The sequence below is a fragment of the Cucumis melo genome, chromosome 7 (assembly GCF_025177605.1).
Source record: "Cucumis melo cultivar AY chromosome 7, USDA_Cmelo_AY_1.0, whole genome shotgun sequence".
NCBI classification, from domain to species: domain Eukaryota; kingdom Viridiplantae; phylum Streptophyta; class Magnoliopsida; order Cucurbitales; family Cucurbitaceae; genus Cucumis; species Cucumis melo.
The window spans coordinates 24,975,263-24,995,009 of record NC_066863.1 but is presented as its reverse complement, the minus strand read 5'-3'; the positions used below and the strand labels follow the sequence as shown (position 1 = coordinate 24,995,009).

At 33.2% G+C, this 19,747-nt stretch overlaps 4 protein-coding genes across 7 annotated transcripts; 1 reads left to right on the top strand and 3 right to left on the bottom strand.

Moving 5' to 3' along the window:
- Positions 1–1,314: 1,314 nt before the first annotated feature.
- Positions 1,315–4,807, bottom strand: LOC103493150 (stress-response A/B barrel domain-containing protein UP3). Of its 3 annotated transcripts, none has more exons than XM_051087142.1 (11): positions 4,581–4,807; positions 4,385–4,493; positions 4,156–4,283; positions 3,929–4,068; positions 3,751–3,819; positions 2,900–3,038; positions 2,631–2,693; positions 2,503–2,546; positions 2,030–2,131; positions 1,908–1,944; positions 1,315–1,580 (listed from the first exon to the last, which is right to left on the bottom strand). In XM_051087142.1, exons 1-9 carry the CDS (start codon positions 4,663–4,665, stop codon positions 2,045–2,047), a joined length of 864 nt encoding a protein of 287 aa, XP_050943099.1. In that variant the 5' UTR covers positions 4,666–4,807; the 3' UTR covers positions 1,315–1,580; positions 1,908–1,944; positions 2,030–2,044. The 3 variants fall into 3 exon arrangements, with proteins under 3 accessions (XP_050943099.1, XP_050943097.1, XP_050943098.1); XM_051087140.1 differs by having other exon boundaries at positions 1,903–1,944; positions 4,581–4,806; XM_051087141.1 differs by having other exon boundaries at positions 1,908–2,131; positions 4,581–4,806.
- A 572-nt stretch (positions 4,808–5,379) lies between these two features.
- On the bottom strand, positions 5,380–8,280 carry LOC103493148 (uncharacterized). Of its 2 annotated transcripts, none has more exons than XM_008453790.3 (5): positions 8,011–8,280; positions 7,590–7,880; positions 6,895–7,026; positions 6,650–6,766; positions 5,380–5,954 (listed from the first exon to the last, which is right to left on the bottom strand). In XM_008453790.3, exons 2-5 carry the CDS (start codon positions 7,845–7,847, stop codon positions 5,628–5,630), a joined length of 834 nt encoding a protein of 277 aa, XP_008452012.1. In that variant the 5' UTR covers positions 7,848–7,880; positions 8,011–8,280; the 3' UTR covers positions 5,380–5,627. The 2 variants fall into 2 exon arrangements, with proteins under 2 accessions (XP_008452012.1, XP_008452013.1); XM_008453791.3 differs by having other exon boundaries at positions 8,006–8,253.
- A 920-nt stretch (positions 8,281–9,200) lies between these two features.
- LOC103493145 (40S ribosomal protein S10-1-like) lies at positions 9,201–11,549 on the bottom strand. Its single transcript, XM_008453788.3, has 5 exons — positions 11,379–11,549; positions 11,090–11,138; positions 10,701–10,980; positions 10,320–10,455; positions 9,201–9,604 (listed from the first exon to the last, which is right to left on the bottom strand). Exons 1-5 carry the CDS (start codon positions 11,379–11,381, stop codon positions 9,524–9,526), a joined length of 549 nt encoding a protein of 182 aa, XP_008452010.2. The 5' UTR covers positions 11,382–11,549; the 3' UTR covers positions 9,201–9,523.
- A 4,671-nt stretch (positions 11,550–16,220) lies between these two features.
- On the top strand, positions 16,221–17,865 carry LOC103493146 (protein ROH1). Its single transcript, XM_008453789.3, has one exon. It carries the CDS (start codon positions 16,336–16,338, stop codon positions 17,554–17,556), a length of 1,221 nt encoding a protein of 406 aa, XP_008452011.2. The 5' UTR covers positions 16,221–16,335; the 3' UTR covers positions 17,557–17,865.
- The last annotated feature ends 1,882 nt before the right edge of the window (positions 17,866–19,747 follow it).

The following is a 19,747-nucleotide window of genomic DNA, read 5'->3' as shown; positions in this document are numbered from 1 at the left end:
CATATCTATTTCATTGAGTGCACGTTTGGGTTGGGAAGTTATGTTAACCTTAGGAAGCAACCGACATATGCAATTTAGCTTCAAAGTCCGGCCAAATTTTGCTTTCAAAGCAGTGGTTCGTCACGACACAACAATGATTGATATTTGTTTCCAACAATCTTCATGAGTATTACACAGCACAAATATTAGTGGATCTCTCCCTAAGTATGACAACACAGCAGACGACAAATAGAGGGTGTATGGAAACTTTTTCTTTGAGTTTCTTAGTTGCTTTTGAGATGAAGCAGAAGGAGAAAACGACTGACAGGAGACAAGAGCCATATGGGCGGGCAGGGGGTAGATAATTAATGTTAAAAAGAAATGTTTTTCAGTGTTGGGAGGGTGGGGCAGTGGGAGTTTCTTGACCAATTTGATAGCAAGTTATTCTCACTGAGCTATTTATATTCTAACTTGAATTTAGAATTACGGTAAAATGATTGTTTGTCAAAATAATCATCAGGATCTTAAACAATATAGAGATTTAGGATGGGAATGTCTTGTTTCTTTATTGTTGGGTTTTGAGCATTATTTCATCCTCAGGTAAATGTAAATCCCATAAAATGTTGTCTTCATAAAATCGATGCAGTAAACAAGGTACACTATAAGAAGTGAGAATTTTCGCTCTAAATTACAAGATAGAAGCAAATTTTTAGATACAACCATGAAAATATCAATTTGATAGAACACATGGTGTTCTTATTCTATTGATATAAACCTCACTATTACAAAAAAGAATCGATGAATATCAATTCTTAGATGAAAATGCAGAAAATAACTAAGAGCGAGTAAACTACTACCCTCTCTGCCTCTCCTCTCTCTCAAGGAAGAGTGCAGAAGAACTATCCATAAACTCATCTCCCCTTTCTTTCCTCACCAACTTTCCATTCATAACCATCTAACTGCCTACATATCTAATCACTACAGAATTCAGGGAAATCTTAACATAATGTAAAATGAAATGTTATTGACTACCAATCCTGCACTAAATTAAAATGATAAATCCAAAAGCACGTGATCTCCTTTCACATGTATATATATATATCGTATTTGCATAAAGTTCTTCAATGAGCTGCATTTAAGAACAAGAAAACTGATAGAACCGATTCAAGATTTAGCAGCAGCCTGAGTATTGAAGGAAACTGCCTCCTCTTTCAGCTACATTGATCGTTTCATTAGTCCAGACAATAACTAGAGCATATACTCATATTACCCTGGTGATTCTCTGTGTTTGCACAAAAATATAGTTGAAAGCCTAGCGGGGAAAACATGTACCAATAAAGGTAATGGTAAGCATAAATACAAATATTGAATGGCGGAAGGTTCGGTATACAGATTTATCTCAACCGCGGATTAAATATCTCAAGTTACTATCATATGAGTTGTACAAAATAGAAAAATAGCATCCAGAACAGGTATAAAATGGCCGCACCATCCAAGTGAGTGGGTGTAGAGAGGTGTACAGAACGTTACAAGCTAGAAATCAAACGCAAGAATCTGTACCTCCTGATTCCACCTTCACGTCAGATTAATGGTAGCCAAGCCTGAACAATGAGATGGAGTTTAAGTCATTTAAAAGTTGATCATAGTTAGTTAAGTAGTTAACAAAATGAGTTGCTTGTCTATATGCAAAAAATTAAAGAGATTTTTACATCATTTGTTATTTTCACCTAAGTTGTTGTATTGATTAGTAACAAATCCAAGTCCAGAACCTATTTCAGGTTTCCATAAACATAGAACTATTTCTAGAATATCATAAACTAAACCTATTTTCCAAATAAAATATGGAGAGATGAAGAAAGATAATATAGAGTGGATTAGGAAATCAGATTTTAAAAGGTAAGAATACAAGACATATGAACATGCCTTACGCTTGTTAGGATATAAAACGAAATCTGGTGCCAAAACCTGCAACAAAGAGTTCACTCAAATCATATTGAGCCTACCATCTTCAACAGGTCACTTGGGATGGATGATGTATAGGGGAACAAACCAAGAATATTCCTTGCTACATGATCTCCGTCCCTACTGGGTCAACAGAGAAGTGAAGAGGCACTGTCTTCTGAACGATTGGTTGGAATTTAGATTTCCACATCTACTTTCGAAAAGAAAACCGATTAGAACATCTACTATAAATACAACAGCTACATTGTCATATTCAAGCAACTTCTCAGACGATTCAGAGAAAAACATCGCTAATACACATAATTTGAGGTCAAAACTTTAGTAAGTTTCAGTGCATACAACTATTTTTTATTTCAAAAAGGAAAAAGATAAAATAAAAGAATTGGTAGAATGTAGAATCAGGAGGCAGGAGCAGTTGTAAAACCCTGATGGTGTATTAGAACTCAACAACAATGAAGGAAGATATTTTAAAAGCACAAACGGATGGTTTTACTAATAAATCAAGTTAAACAGAAAAACCAAATCAGCAAATATGATAACTTCATCAATGTGGTATCTTACATCTTTGTATTCTGTGCTGCTGGTAAATATCTCAAAGGCATTGACTGCAAAAGAAATTATATTGAGGTGAGGCCACTAAAGGACTCGTTTTTGGATATAAAAGAAAACAGAGTCATACAAATGCTTACTTGACCGAAATCGTATAACAACTCCATGTGTGAACTCCTTACAAGTAGGATTAAAATTTAAACCTGATGTGAATTCAAAACATAAAAATCCCACAAACTGATATCTGAAAAGAATAACTTATTTGTAAAGGTTAGCCAAAGATGATCCCATCATGTATTTTGGGATGCATGTCAATAGTAATTTACATCAAGTTCATTCTCGACAGCTATAGTAATACGAGTTGATATACCTTTCTAAATTTCAGAATGCATTCGATATAAAAGTATACCTTGAGTAAACTGGACAATTAAGGAAGGATTATCAATTGTCAGTCTCTCGAGAGAATTTAATGCATCTTCTAATGGTTTGCCAAATGAATCTTGACAAAATTTAATGAGAAGCACGAACTCCACACCATAATTGAACTCCTGGCATCAAAGCTCTTTGTGACTACTAAAATTTTTTAAGGTACTATCAAGTCCGAATTTCCAAAGATCACTAGAAGGCATAGAACTGATAAGGAAACAAATTCTACTTTTCAATATAAATTTACCCAGGGAAGCAAACTCCCCCCTATGCTTGACATAGCCAACGTCTCAAAACAACAACTTTACAAGACCTCAAATTAACATTAAACACAAACAATCAGGTTTTTAATGCAACAGATAATAGTTTGAGGAAACTAAGATGATTATGATTTAGAGGATCTATCATTCCGAAAACATTCAGCTTTCTGGCTTTACCACACAAGCAGTTCCTTCAAACACCTAGTCCTTAATCCCACTATTCTCATACTAACCTCCTTGAATTTCAAATTTGGCATATGGTATAAATCAAAGAAAAAGAACATAATAATAGAAAAAAGAAAAATCAACAAACTAACTTCATTATATTTTTTCTGAAGGAGGTCTAGTCAGCAACCCAATCCGGCTCGGTATTTCAAGATCAAGGCTCTCCTCTCTCTAAAGATAGTGATACTCCCCCTCCCGAAGTCAAATAAATTCACTCTAAAATACATGATTTTGAGTCCCCCAGAAATCTAGATATTTAAGAAACAAAAGCTAAAAAACACATGATATCAAATCAACCTAAGCAACATTACCCAAAAATCATAGGAAGAAAGTTAGATAGGGTCCAAACCTCTCCTTTACGAAATATGGGAAGCATGTCATCTTCCACCTCTGATTCATAATCTACATGAACCAGTCCCTGCATAGACAATAAAACCCATCCATGAGTCAACCAGATAAGGCAAGACTGTCTTGGGAAGAAAAAGAAGATAGATTGAGAGTATTGGTAGTTACATGTTGAGGCATACATGACAATAAGGCATCACATGCTCATTTAGTACTCGCAAGTAGAAAGGATTCACATAGAATTTTTCAAGGTCTTCCTTACTTTGGAAACGCATATACACACCATGGGTATACCTTCCATTATTTTGATCACAAGCACGTCCTGCAGAATTCAAAGGAAACTAAAACTTCACAGCAGGTTCTGAATGTTCTATAGTCATAATAGAAAGCAAAAGTACCAGAAACTCGCCTAATGAAACGGCCACAATGCCCCTCATTTGATACTGCGTGGTATAGAGATAATCGAGCATATCATTCTCTTCATCTTCAGAAATATTTTCCTTGGCTTTAAGCAAAGAAATGTGTTCGAAAACCTTTCTACATACAATATGAAAAATATAAAAACTAGTAAAATAAAACCCTAGAGCAATGCATCACAAAGAATGAAAATGGATATCAAATTTAGGGCAGGTTTGAACCTTTTCTTCCCCAAAATGATGGTGGGATTGTGCTCCCCAGAAGCTGAAATCCTGGACATTGATTCATATCGTCGACCCACCGGCGATTTAAGTTTAGGCGAATGAGAAACTGGAGCAGAAAATTCAATAGAAAACAGTTAGTTCAAAGAGGAAGAAAAAGGAAGGAAACCCAGGATTCTTGAAAGGGGTATCTCACCATTGAAGGAGAGGTGGGGGGAAATTGAAGGGTTTGGGGGAAGAAAGAAAAAATGGGGGTTCTGGGAGTAAGCTTGAATCAGCATTTCAAAGGTAAATAAGGAGTCTCTCTATCTGAAATTCCTTGGGTTAGTTGAAGTTTGAATATCAAGATCCTTCATTTGATAGCCATTGATGAGAAGCTATGGAGCAGAAGAAACGGGTGGACTACGAAAAACAACAAATTGGCGCCTTAAGTTTTTTGGCACCAACCCAACACCATTTTCATCAAATCAGGACCCTTTGATTTTAATAAATCGTTTGAAATTTTGCAATATTCTGTTAATGGTTTTGGCTTCAGGTAAATTTATTTTAAATTTAATTATTACTCTCTTTCTCTCTTTCCATTAATTAATAAAAAAAAAAAGCTAATACTAAATAAAATATCCATATACGTAGAGTTTATAAATGTCTCTTAACTAATTGAGTTAAATTAGAGTTCAAGTTCATTTAATTTTACTATTAAATAAAATTTTATTATATCAGAAGACAGGCATCTAAAGTTTGTGATTCTAAAATTCAAGAACCAAACTAATCATATAAGCTTTAAAACAGGAGTGGCGTGGAGAATTCATTTTAAACTTAGAACACACCAAATTAAAGTGAAAGGCTCATTTGTATCAATGTGATTAGAGTAGAGTATAATCCCCTTCAACGAACAGGTCTGCGGCATAGCAAGGGATAGAAGTGATGTAGCACATAACAATTTCTTCTAAAACCAAACCAATTTGAAACAAATAGAATTCAAAAGTTGGTATATATGACAAAGCTTCCAATACCATATATATCTAGTTTAGTTGAACTTATATCTTACATTTCAAATTGTTCAATTAATTAATGTAAAGCAAACACATGCACAAGTGTAAATCACAGGAGCATTTCATTCTATGATGAGATCATGGAAAATAGAAGGCAATACACCAAACAGAAGGAATGATTGAATCCTATCTACAGAGTCCATAAATTATCCATACAAAATATATTGTTGCAGGCCAGCCTATACGGTTCTCTAGTTTTTGAAGAGCTCGGGAAGATGTGCATTAGTGAGCTTAGTCCTCTTGCTGATTTCTTGCTTCTTTTTCTTCGGCTTGGGTTTTGAGGATGCTACATGTTGTGCGTTGGCTCGCCTCTTTGCAGTGTTGGTTGCAGGCTTCATCCCATTCTTCTGTAGATCCTTTTCGACATCAAGCATGTCACGAGGTAATTCGATCTCCCGAAAGAGCTGCTTCAGATCATCGTCTACCTTGATTTGAATTCGTGGGTCATTTGGGTAGGCAATATCTTCTTGTGAATCGAAGTTTGAGAGAAGCCAAACCTGGCCTGAGGCTTTTAGGGCCTAAACAAGTGGGGAAAATATAATGTAAGCTAAACAGTAAAGCTAACGGACTCCATTTTCCATTCATAAACAAAGAGTAAAGCCATGTATTTTCCATTCATTATATAAGCAGAGAAGTTGTAACAATTTTGAGGGCCGGTGATCAACTACAATTTGGATGCAACAACCCTAAGTTCAATGCTTCCTTGAGTATATTGCTTTCAAAAAATTGTAAATATTTGTCAGACCTTATAGTTTAAGATTGAGTCATTTTACGTCTCATTAATCTCAGATTGGCTCCCGCTGTTTAATTTTCTCTTTGTTTCCTCTTCTGAATTAGAAAAGCAATTTGTTTTGACAAGGACTATAAATCATGGGTTAAATCCTTCAATTTAAATTTCAGCTGCTATTTTGGCATAGGAATTGTTGGATGAACAAAACCTTCTAGAGTAGAAACCACAGTCTAACCGGGAAGAAAATAAAATAGACTGGCTTATTGTATAGCATGAACAAGAGAACCCTGAACGTCAACATGAAGAGTGAGCAAGCCACATAGATATTTGATGTCCATATTAGCCAATACATTGAATTTTACAAAGGTTATTTTGCCGAATAAGTTATATTAAGGATAGCATCATTCAAGAGTCATTTGTTATTTTTCACGTTTTTGCATTCAGAATGGGAAAACCACATTAAAAAGAAGAATATATACATACTTGCAAGTCCTCCATAACGCTTGGATACGCATCCTTGAGATCAATGACAGCAATGCCTTCTGGAAATTTTCGTATCAAGTAAAGAAGTTGATTCTTATCCTTCAGGTCATGCTTGGACTGAATACACCGAAAACAGAAGGGGTAAAAGAAAAGGAGGGAGAAAATGTCATCCTTAAGTTCAAATATTTAAACCAAAGAAGTACAAGTCGATGTAAATAATAATGGTGTTTGAGAATATAAATTACCTTGTATGAGAAACGCCTCCCGTCATAGTGCACCTTTGGGTTATTCCGCAGACTATCATAGACAGCCTTGTTGGAATTTATATCAACATAACATGCTTCATTGATTTGCTCAGGTGTAAAGGCTTGCCTTGTCTGTTAACATGCACAATAAGCAAGCTGTAAGTTTGTAACATATCCCTAAGGTTCCAATTTACTACCAATAGGGAAAAAAGGCATTTCAGTAGGACTTCTTTTTAGCTTTTTCACAGCCAATTCAAGATCCAGAGAAGATTACAGGGAGGGGATTAGATTAACATATGTAATTCGTATGTAAAAATACAATATTGCACCAACAAAAGCAGGCAAAACGACCACCCAAAAGCCACTGAAGAGGGCCCTGGCTCCTCTTGCCATCTAATGCCAATCACAAGTCTCACTACCTGAAGAAGTCCTCATTCCAGCAAAATCCCCCAGTTAAAACGGTATCCATTAAAAAACACACATTCAACTTACGAAACTTGGACAGATTAAAATGCAAAATTTCAGCAGCATAAGCTCTACACAGCTCAAATCAATACACAGCCATTAAATCCTATCCAATACAAAGCCTTACGTTGAAGAATTCCGTCAAACACAAAAAACCAAGTACAGCAGATTAGATAGAAGGAGGAAAACAAACGGGGAAATATAAGAAAGATGGAGTGATGGATATGAACCTCCAGCAGCAGGTCAATAACCCTCTTGATCTGCGCCCCGACTGGGGACTTCCTTATGCTGTTAATATGTTGAAGTCTTTCAGTATCATTTGAAAATTTTACAGCAGGAGCCAGAGGTCTTGCAATGGAAGCAGCGGGTGCAGGCGTAAACTTGGGTGTAGACTTGGATACAGACTTGGATGCAGCAATGCCAGACAAAGTACTCTGACATCTTTCTTGCTGTTTCTTAAACCTATCTAATTGTTCTTGCAACGCCATTAAATCCCCTTAGAGTTTCGATAATTCTCAACCCTAACAATCAAAATAACGATAAACATCATCAACATAGATTCAACCAATAAAATCAAATTGCCAGGCGTCCCACCAAGCCCAACAAACAATTGAAAATACCCAGAAAAGAAAAGGGCATGTCGTACAATACCAGGAATCGCATCGGTTAGATATACCGGAATCAACCGCCGTGAATAAGACGACGGCGAGATCGCTAGTCGATGTCTAATGATCTGTAGTATACGTAATGGAGGTGATTGTTGAATCGAGTTCGGTTTGTGGGGCTATGGAGATCGAGAAGAATGAAGATGTAAGCTGGAATTGGAAAAGCGCGAGGGGGAGAAAGCTGAGGAACGAGTGCGTTTGAGGAAGGTTAAAATCAGAAATGGGGTTAGGTCCTTGGAAGGAAATCAACCAATTTTCGATTTCGGTACCTCAGTTTTAGAATGTTTACAGTTTGACCCCTATATTTTCAAATATTGCAGTTAATTTAAATTTCAAAGGTTCTATTTTTTTCCTTTTTGTTTTCGCATTACAAAAGTGGAATTTTTAGTCAAATTAAAAAAAAACCACTATCGTTTATAAGTTTCGATATTGAATTTAATTTTCTGAAACATAGACAAAATGTAGATAACAAAGAAAACAATTTAAAGATAGGAAATACATTTGTAACACGAACTTTCAAAAACTAAATAGTTACAAAAACATAATTTTTGTATTGGTCACATGATTAATTGCTCATTGATGGTTGGTGTCATCTTGATTGTTGGTGTACTTTAAATTTATGGACTACATCTGAATCTATTTAATAGGATGAAGATACAGTCCGAACCTATGTAACGAGATTAGGAGTTGGAAACGAATATGTACGCGCTACTTAGAAAAGATCAAGTTTGCCGCAGTCCGAACAGGCTCTTTTTTATTATTCACTCACCGTGAAACCCAAGTGGTGAATTATTTTTTCAACCCAAACAACTTTGGTCAAAATATCATTTTTGTTGGCAATATTTTTAAATTTACATAAAGAAAAACCTCAATAATCCATATGAAAAAGATATGCCACGATTTTAATAACTGGAATTGAAAATATATAATCATTTATTCGTAAATATTTTCACGAATTTTACTATTTAAATGTATATATGTGATTAAAAATCATTTAATTAATTACACAAATATTATGTTCATTAAAATAGTAATCAATAAAAATACTTGCAAAAACATTTAAGTGAAATTTTAAACCTATTATAAAATAAATTCATGGGCCAAATAGAATTTATAAATCTCACCTTTACATAAACTATGCCAGATGCATCCTCGGGTAAAAAGAAAAGGAACATATGGAAGAAAGTAGTTCAATTATATTTAGAAGAATTTGATTAAAATGCTTGTTCCCTTTTTCCCAAGACAATCAGACTTCAAAACATTAAAATTTCAACCTTGCTAAAATGGTACAAATGATAATTAGGCGGCGCTCGAAGAGAAGAACAAAATTTATACTTGCAAAACAGTACTTGTAAACTTCAATTTGCACAATGAAAATTTGAATTTATAAGATTCCCATAAGCTAAATAAAAGGGGGAAAAAAAGCTAACAAACTCTCCACTCAAGCTGCTAACTCGTTCCACTGAAAATTCATTGAACTGCTTGTATGACCATACTTTTCAAGGAAGGTTTGAGCTTGGTGCAGCTCCTCCGCCATAGCTACCAGCTCCACGGCCGAAACCTGGCCTTCCACCAGGACCCTGAGAAATTTTCAGGTATGCACAGCAATCAATAAACAATTAACAAACGACTATTATAAGCTTCTTTTATAAATAAACGAACTTTCATCTAGAGCACACATCAATGACTATCATAAAATTCAAATTCATTCAAAATGACTTCATCATCAACCATAAAATATCTTAATCAGAATATCATTTTGCACAAGGATGACATACCACATGGGACATAAAAGTTCCAAATCTTATGACATTTCTAATATTTCAACAACCCATTTTTCTATCACTGTTATCCTTGAAAAAAAATCTAAATTAAGCCACAACCCTCCATGGCTCATGCTCACCTAATACCTAAATAGTAAATGGTTTAAATATGCCTAACCAAATCAGTAATCACATGGGCCCTAGAAAACAATTAGGTTGCAAGTGAACAGAGACCATGGCATGCAAGTGCCAAAAAAAAAGGCCTACTATGAAACACTTAAACTAGGTTATTAGAAGACGAGTTCATTAGGAAGCACTTTTGGAGGAAAGTATCAAAGATGAAGAGACTAATCTATGACTATGAGATGTCATTCAATCAACTCAGGAGCGAATAGCTTAACCATCTCACTGAACAAGGCCGTAAACTTAATAAAATTCTAATTAGATACATGAACAATGATTGCATCGTTATTTTATGCAGAGAGCATCAACCACATTACAGAATCCAATATGAAGATTGTATAAAAATTACCCCAAACGAAGGCCTGTAATCTGCAGGGGCTCCTCCTTTGTCGCCACCAAACTCACCGCCGGGTCCACGAGGACCTCCACGGTAACCATCACGGTCACCAAACCTCCTCTCACCACCCTCAAAACGAGGTGGACCCCTAATTCATAAGAGATACCACAAATCAATAAGACTGCTAACGAGAATCATTATAACTTACTAAATAATAACAAAAATTGCAATTACACAAACTAACGAGAATCAATATAACTTACTAAATAAAAAAAAAAATGCAATTACACGAAAAGCTACTCAAATATGCCCTTGCCCTTATATATGATACATTATAAATACACATCAATTTCTAAATTAACCACTCGAATGCACAATAGATATAATTTATACCGTGGGCGATCGCCAGGTGGTCCGCCAAAGGGCCTACCAGCGGGCTTAGCTTGTTTCTTCAAGGTAGCAGGGACAATTTCAGAAGGGAGATTGAGGTAAGTCCTAAGGAACTCAATGCCATCATTGGTGAGGTACCAGTAGTAATGCATCCAAGCAAATGTCTCGCGCACATATTCCTTGGACTTGAAGCTCTGCATCAACTTAATAACCTGCAAGTTAGGCACGTCGATTTCTGGGTGCTTGGCCAAATTGTAATCCTTCTTGGCATAGCAAACCCCCTCTGAGATTAAAACAGCAACGAACAAATAAAATCAGGGAAAATACTCAAATCAGAAAATTGGAAAGAAAAAAAAAACACTAGATTGAGATTGGTTTGAGTTTGGTTATACCTTGAAAGAGATATTTGGAGATTTCCCTACGGTTCTTTTCTGAAATAATCTGAAGAAAAGAATCAAATGAATACGAGAAACCAAACAATAATCCCTAGCATCCCCATCTCATACGAAATAAAACTTGACCCACTACAGCAATTCAAAAATACACAAAAGGGTAGCAATTCCCACCCCCAGATCGATTCCTTTTCAAATACCTCATTACTCTATGACCCAGAAAACAGAAACAAGCACAAATTAGAGACAATTATAGAGGAAACGAGTTCAAGAAGAAGAAGAGATGTACCATGGTTGAAGCTCAGCAAGTGCTGAAGATAGTAGCAGAAAAGGGAAGAGGGACGAAGAAGGAGAAGGAGAAGGTGTAAAAAGAGAGGGAGCGAGCAGCCGTGAAAAGAGAAGGAGGAGGAGCAAGGGGCTAGGGTTTGTGGGTGTTGAGTGGGCCGATGGCCTACAATCAATTTGGGCCGACGGCTTGTGTAAGAATGGGATAGATTGGGCTACTTACGGGATAACGTAGGAGACGGTTGCGAGGCACACGTGTTAATGAAAATCTTCATTTTGGAAATTTTAATCGAAATCTACAAATTTCTTTATTGAATTATTGTCCGAAACTTTCATTTTCACTATTATTTTTCTTAAAATGTTAATAGCTTTATATTACTTTATAATTATTTTTCTCTCTTTTTTTTTTTTATTAATTTTCTACTCTTGCATAAAAATTTACAATACACATCAAATATATTGTTTTACATTATAGAGATGATGATAAAATGATCAATCATAGCATGATTAAGCCACAAATAAAGAAAAAATACTAACTAATTACAACAATTTATATCAACTTCCATGAAGGTTTCCAATTTTTTTGCAAAATAGAGAACCTCAATATTTTTAACCATATGGTTCGAAACCACTTGTGTTTTTTAAGATAATTTTAATTTTTAAAAGTTTGAAAATGTTTAAATGAAATAAAAAATACATTTACTATTAGATTTTTATAGTGAACCCATGAGTATTCTGTTTTATATATACTCCATCAAATTTCAAAAGGTTCATAGACATGCTTAATCCTAAATTATTTATTTATACACTACCATCAATTTAAAACTTAAAGTGGTATATCAAATAAATTAAACTACTTGTTGAATATATATATAAATATATATTTGCAAGTATGGATGAAAAAAAAAAAAAAGGATTAGGTGTTTGGAAGTTAGAAATGCAAATTATTTGAGGCCCAACCCAACCGTTCATATGCCAATGTCAATAGTACTAACACGCATCCACTTCTTCCTTTGTCGGATTTCTATTCTTATTATTATTGTTCTTGTTGATGCCATATTTTATTATTTTCCTCTCTCTTAAAAACTCACCTCCTAATAATATTCATTTTGATTTCTTTTTAGATGTCGGTATTCCACAAAAAAAATATTATATTATGAATATTTATGTTAAATTACCCAATTTGGTTAATCAAACATTGGAATTTGACATTATCGAAACACACATGAGTAAGGGAGATACCTACTTTATGTTTAATAAGTTAGAACTAAAACTCAAATGTGACTAAGTTAGTAATTTAACACGTCTTAGACAAACTACTTTTCAAAAAAATCAGTAGGTAATCGGTATCTTTACATTACTTTTCATGTTTTTGTTTATATACATGAATCAAGCAAGCAAGATAAGTCGAATTGGAAGTGACATTATATGACATGCATAACTCAAAAATCATCTTTATTGTGTTTACCCTAACATGCTTTTGCTTTGATGGTTAAGTTACGACACAAAGTGATTTTAAGTCGAGCATTAGGTGAGTTGTGTCCTTTTAGTTAAAGAGTGTGTATGTAGTTTTATATTTAATTATACTTGTTTAATTTCATTATAAGACACGTACCATTTTATTAATTACATTTTGAATTAATATCTCACAATTGAAACAATATAAATAATAATTTTTTTTCTTCTAATTTATCATCAACGTGTAAAAATGAGAGGTAGAATATAACATTCCATTTCCATTAATGAAGATGATATCTAAGTCTATAATTAATTTCAATACCTAACCATATTGACAGTACTTGAATGAATTATAATAGGAAAAAGAATGAAAATTACAAGTACTAAAATCACATGTATGACTCATGGAGATAAAATAATTAATATCATAATGTATATGTATGACAGAACTCCTTTACAAGGTGGGACTAAGGGGCCCTAACTTCTTGATTATATTTTATTCCTATGGTGACCCTACAACTTAAAGTTTGATCTTCATTTAAATTATAATAAAACTCACAATGTTACCCATCCATAAGTTGTTGTCTTATTTTCCATTTCCGGACATTTATTTATTTTACAAAAAATCTCACAGTTAATGAAACTGTTCTTTTTTTATATATAATTTTCTTAAAGAAAACACTAAAATTAAAATTAAAATTAACAATTTTATTGAGTATTGTGAATAATATAATATATGGTATTAGGCCAAAAAGGTGTCATTGTATATACGATATATATAGAGAGAGAGCGTCATAAAAGGAAAACGCGGTTTGTTCAAAATTTTGTCAATACATATGTGTGTGGCAACAAAAAGTTCTGACCCTTTTGACAATATCCCAATTTTCTTCCTCTTGATTAGTTGTAGTTAGTACTCGACTTTACGTATTTTGTAATCGGTCTCGTCAAGATTAAGATTAAGTGTTATATTAAATTTTAGTAAAATTTATCAATGTAGACAATAATTTAGTCTATCTTAGTATCATTAATAGACTTTGATAGTTATATATCTAATTATTGTTCGATGCTAAAAGGTGAAATAAAATATTCAAATTTAATAAATTGTACTCGTTGGTGATGAATTTTTAATTATGATATTTTGGAAAGAAAAAAGCAACATAGTGAAAGTTATGGTTAAGATTGGACATCATGCAAACTTATAGTTGCTTATGCATATTTTTTGTTATTAGTATTGTTTAAGTGTCCTACTAATTTTGTTGAATTAAGAAGTGTATGAAGTGCCATGAAATTCTTAATTTTCCTGATTGGGGTTAATTTCTCTATTTTTCTTGAGGAGAGTTGTGTTTGTGGTTAGCTGATTATTTAATTAAATTTCCTGTAGAAGGAAAACTATATGTTAGTGGAAAATGAGACCATTGACATAAAGAAGGAAAAAAAGAGAATAGGTTTGAGTGAGGTTTTCAAAGAAACTTTGAAGAAGATAAAAGAGAGAGCCAGAGGTGATGGGGACAGAAAGCAGTGGCTGAAATTTCTTAACCAATTACTCAATTTATGGAGCTTTGAGTTTGGGGCTCACATTGATTATTAATCACTAATTACCTTTTTTAAAAAAAAATTGAATACTAAACATGTTTTTTTCCCCCTAATTTTCCTTAATTCATTATATCACTTTCATAACATCAACTTTGTTTTGTAAGCTTCTTATGCCATTATTGAGTAATTACAAAAACATAAGTAAGAATGTTTTTCATTCTTTTGTATAAGATTGCAAAAATAAATAAATAAAAACTCGACGAAAGTGACAAAGCTTGAATCCATCGAAATTATTACATATATTTGTATCCTAAATTTTCAAAAGGCATACGTTTAAAATAATAAATATAGGATTCTCAAACTTGTAAAAATATATTAAGAATTATATTTTCATAAACTTAATTTTTAAAGAACAAAAAATAAAACCTTTAAATTTTGTAATTTTGGATTTGTTGATTTTAATTTTAGAGTGGTGGAGTATAATTGGAAAAAAAGCAAATGAATGGAGACGACGAAAAGGTTAAAACGGGAGTATTGGTAACGGCGTCAAGGGAAGAACGAAGGAGACGGAGAGGGCGTTAAAACAGACGGACGGTCAAATTCAGTTATTTTATTTATTTTTTAAAATGAGATTATTCCCATTTTGGCCAACTAAAGATATTCCGTCTGGGGCGCGCCTTCCGCCTTGAATTGGCTCGGCTCGGCTCACTATAATTGATAGAACAAGAAATATATATATATATATATATATACAATTACCATTATGGTCACGTTATTTTTAATTTTGATTTTATTCTAATGCTGTACTTTCAAGTTTTTGTAAATTTTTAATAACATTACATTTAAATATTTTATTGGTATTTATCAAATAATAATTATAACTTTCATTAGGCCAAAGATATTTCTAAAGCAAAACCTAAAAGTTAGATTTTACTCGTAATTTTGAAAATTTTAATAAAAATCAAAAGATAAAATTAGGGGTAATGTAGTTTTCTTTTTTAAAATTAAATTAGTCATTATCTATAGTAAGTAAATTATTTTTTAGGAAGAAGCGAACCTTTCTAATTATTGAATAAAATTTATTTTCTTTTTATTAGTATAACGTAAAGAAAATAATATATAAATGCATGTAAAGAAAGCATGCAACTTTTAACGAAGCAAAATCAAAATAAAAAAAGGACATTAAAATCAATATAAAAGTATTTAAGAAGAAAAAAAAAACACTTAAAAGACAAAATTCTTTTGGTACTTCCATCCTCGTTTTATTTATAGAAAACTTTGTCTTTAGCTACTTACTATGTATATCCAATTTAATAATAAAAAGAAAGCATAGTTAAATGTGTATGCTACTCCAACTTTTAGTATCCATTCCTACTTTCTATGTAATGTGAATAAATATCTTAAAAGAACTGATAATTATTAATTAAATTGTTTATTTTCATAAGTAATCTTGATAAAAAAAAGAAATTAAATTGATTTAAGATGCCACACTTCATAAAGTTTGTATAAAACCAAAAAGGGCATTTTTGTTGGGATGAAATTGTTTCTAATAGAAACAAAAAATGATAATATCTAAAAAAAGCGGAGCCAAAATAAATAAATAAATAAATAAATAAAATTTAATCCCACCATTGATTCCGGGTGACCGCGAAGGCGAAAAAGAATGAAAACCACAAAATGAAAGGGCAATTTGGTAAAGAAATAATTAAGTAGTAAAAAGAAATGGTCTCACCCTCCCCCGCCGTACAAGCCGTTGCCTAAAACCTCGCTTCCAATTATACAAAAATTAAATATCAATAATAATAATAATAATTATTTATTTATTATATTATTATTATGAATTGAATACTAATAAAATAAAATTAAAGTAAATTCAAAATAAAAACAAACTCTAACAATTCTCTTCCCTTCCCTTTTCATTTCCACTCCCAATTTCCCCTTCTTCCTCGTCCGAAAATTCATCTGAAACTATGCCGGCCACCGAATACCCAGGCTCCTTCCTGGGCCGTATTAGCATCAGAAGAAACCAAGTCATCTCCATGGACGGTGCTCACGAGCAGGAGCTCGAGGATCTCGAGCTTTTTCAGAAACATGTTTCCGAGCGATTTTCCGATTTACTACCTCCTCCACCTTCCGACGACATTTCTCCCGATGCACTCCTCTCCATCGCTTGGCTCAGAAAGCTTCTTGATGAATTCCTCTGTTGCGAGGCTCAATTTAAAGCTCTTCTCATCATGGGTCGGGACCCTTCTCAAATTGTCAAACCCCCTCTCGATCGTCTCGTCCCCGAATTCCTTGATCGCGTCGTTAAAGCTTTAGATATCTGTAATGCCGTTCTCCACGGGATTGAATCGGTAAGACAATTTCAAAAACTTGCCGAAATCGCGATTTCCGCTCTCGAACAACGCCCGATTGGAGATGGACAGGTGAAACGAGCACGTAGGGCTTTGAATTCCTTGATTACATCTATGGCTGTAGAGGATAAGGATTTCACCAACAGTAAATCCACCGAACGGGCTTGGTCTTTTGGGCGTCGCGGCGGCGGTATCGGCACCGGCACCGGCACCGGCACCGGTACCGCCACACCACAACATAAGGACCGAGTGGCCGGACAATTTCGATCTCTGTCTTGGAGTATGGCGAAAGGGTGGTCCGCCGCAAAGCAGATTCAAGCGATGTCATCGAATCTAGCGGCACCACGCGGCGGCGAGTCGTCAAGTTTGCCACAGACGGTTTATCTGATGAGTACGGTTTTAGTGTTTGTAATGTGGACTCTGGTGGCGGCGTTGCCTTGTCAAGAGAGAGGTGGACTGCCGACGAACCTCCCTGTGTCGAAACAGATGAGTTGGGCACAATCAATGATCGGACTGCAAGAAAAAATCGCAGAGGAATGGAAGAAGAAAGAGAAGAAAGGAAGTGCTGGGTTGTTGGAAGAGATGCAGAAGATGGAGAAACTGAGTCAATCGTTGATGGAATTCACTGAGTCATTCACGTTCCCATTGGAGACGGAGAAGGCGGAGGAGGTGGCAGCGCAGGTGGCGGAGCTGTCGGAGACTTGCAAGAAACTGGAAGAAGGATTGGTTCCATTACAGCAACAAATCAGAGAAGTATTTCATAGGGTTGTGAAAAGCAGGACAGAGATTGTTGAGCTTTTGGAGTATACCTCAAAAGCATCTTCTCCAATTGTGTAAACACATACATCAAAGGAAGAAGAAAGGCCATTAACAAAACGCCATTGTTACAGCTTAAAGAATCTCCAAGCACCCATGTAGATTTTGTAAGACTTTTTTTTTTTGTTTCTTTCTTTTTTTCTTTCTTTTGGGTATTTATTTTCTTACTGATGTTTAATTTCTTTAATATATATATATATATATATATATATATATATATATATAATATTTTTTTGTGTTAGAAAAAAGATTTAAGGTAATCTGCAGATGTAATTGTGATGAAAGTATATGGTTTGCTGAAAATGAAATATCTAATTTCTTTATTTTAAACTTAGGTGTGATTAGAATATATTAGGAAGAATGATGAATGAGAGATATTTGAAAAAGAAGAATAGGGTGAGAAAAGAAATTAATAATTACCCATGTGATGCTTTCTTTCTGTTGCAGATTTTTGTACCTTAATTTGTCTTTGTGACAATGTTGGATTCCTTCTTGACTTTTTCTTTTCAAAAATAAAAAAATTCTAAACATGGGACTTTACTTCTTGAATGGACATTAATCGATTGTCTTTGTATTAGTTCAATAATCTATCGGACATTTTTATCAAAACCTATAGTTTTTTACTTTTTGGTTAGTCTAAGAGGAAAAGGGTGATCGTAGTCGTTGGCCACATTCTTCCATGATTTGTGTTTTTAATGTCAATGTGCTAAGTTTGGTTGTGGATAAAATGAGAGAGAATTGTTTAATAGGAAGGGAGTTGGGATTTTAATTTATTAGATAAAAGAAGATTTGTTGTATTGATTATTGGGACATGAATGACAACATGCTAACCATGTTTTTGTTATGCTTTTGTTTTAATTTCAATAATTATATTCCCCTAATTAATGTTATAAACATCAAGGAGTCTATATTTTGAAAAAGTTATTCGAGTTTAACATTTGTAGTCCTTTATTTTTTCTTTCTTGTTTGATATGTTCGACATTTTTTGAAGTCTATAGACACAAAATGTACATAAAAAATTCAATTTAATATCCCATTAGATCATTTCTTTTCTTCTTCTTCTTCTTCTTCTTCTTCTTTTTTTTTTTTTAATATTTAAAGAACATATTGAAAGAAATTTGAATGTCAATATCTAAAGAGAGTTTCAATAGGTCAAAATGTCAACCCTTAGCTAGAGACAGAGAAATGCATACGCAATAATTAACAACTAAACTATTTATTTATGAGAAACAAAGTTTGAATGTGTGTATATAAATTCAAAAGGTTTCGTCTTCAATTATATTAGCATAGGTTAATTTCCATTGGCATAAAATAATGAACAAGAAATAAAATTGTGTATGATCGATTAGTTTTCTCCTTAATTATTATAAATGACAAATGACAAAGCAGTTGCAAATATAAATTAATAAAATATATTAGAATTTTAGAATTTTAGATTTTATCCATAACACATATTGATAGAAGTCATGATGGATAGTGATAGAATTCTATTAGTATTATGATGGAATTTAAAATTTTACGATATTTTATAAATATTTTTGTTCATTTTGTCATATTTGATAATAATAATAATAATAAAAATAATTTTATTAAGGCAAGTTGTGTTTAAGTGAAGTCATTGAAAAAGGATAATTGAATCATAAATATAGGTGTTAAGTAGATGTCGTTCATTTCCAAATGTCAAAATCCTACTATTCCATTTACAGTCTATGTGTCTAGTGATAACACTCTCGTTTACGGTCCATCTGTCTCATGATAACACACAATGTTGGTTGAAGTTCCAAAAATTTTGGAGAAAGTTGAAGTTTTTTAGAATTTTTAAGAATATTGTTTTAGAAATTATTATTATATTATATTTTCTTTTAGAAAAATTGTCAAAAATAGAATATTTGATAAAATATTTACGTTTTATACAAAAAAAAATCAAGTATAATAAATTTTATCTTCTAATGATTTTTGTTTTATGGTATGTAAATAGTTCGTCAGTTTCTTTTATATCCAAACTTACTTTGGTTGTGTAGGAATATACTCCTAAAATTCACAACATATATAAATAAACTTTTTTTTTACTATTCATATGATAAATGACAAATCATATATAATATGGACAACACATTTGTTGCTTGTCAACCATTGAAACAAAGTACTTTCTTTTTAACCCAATTGTCCAAAATTTCAAAGTATTCAAAGTCTTGTCACAATGTCAAATATT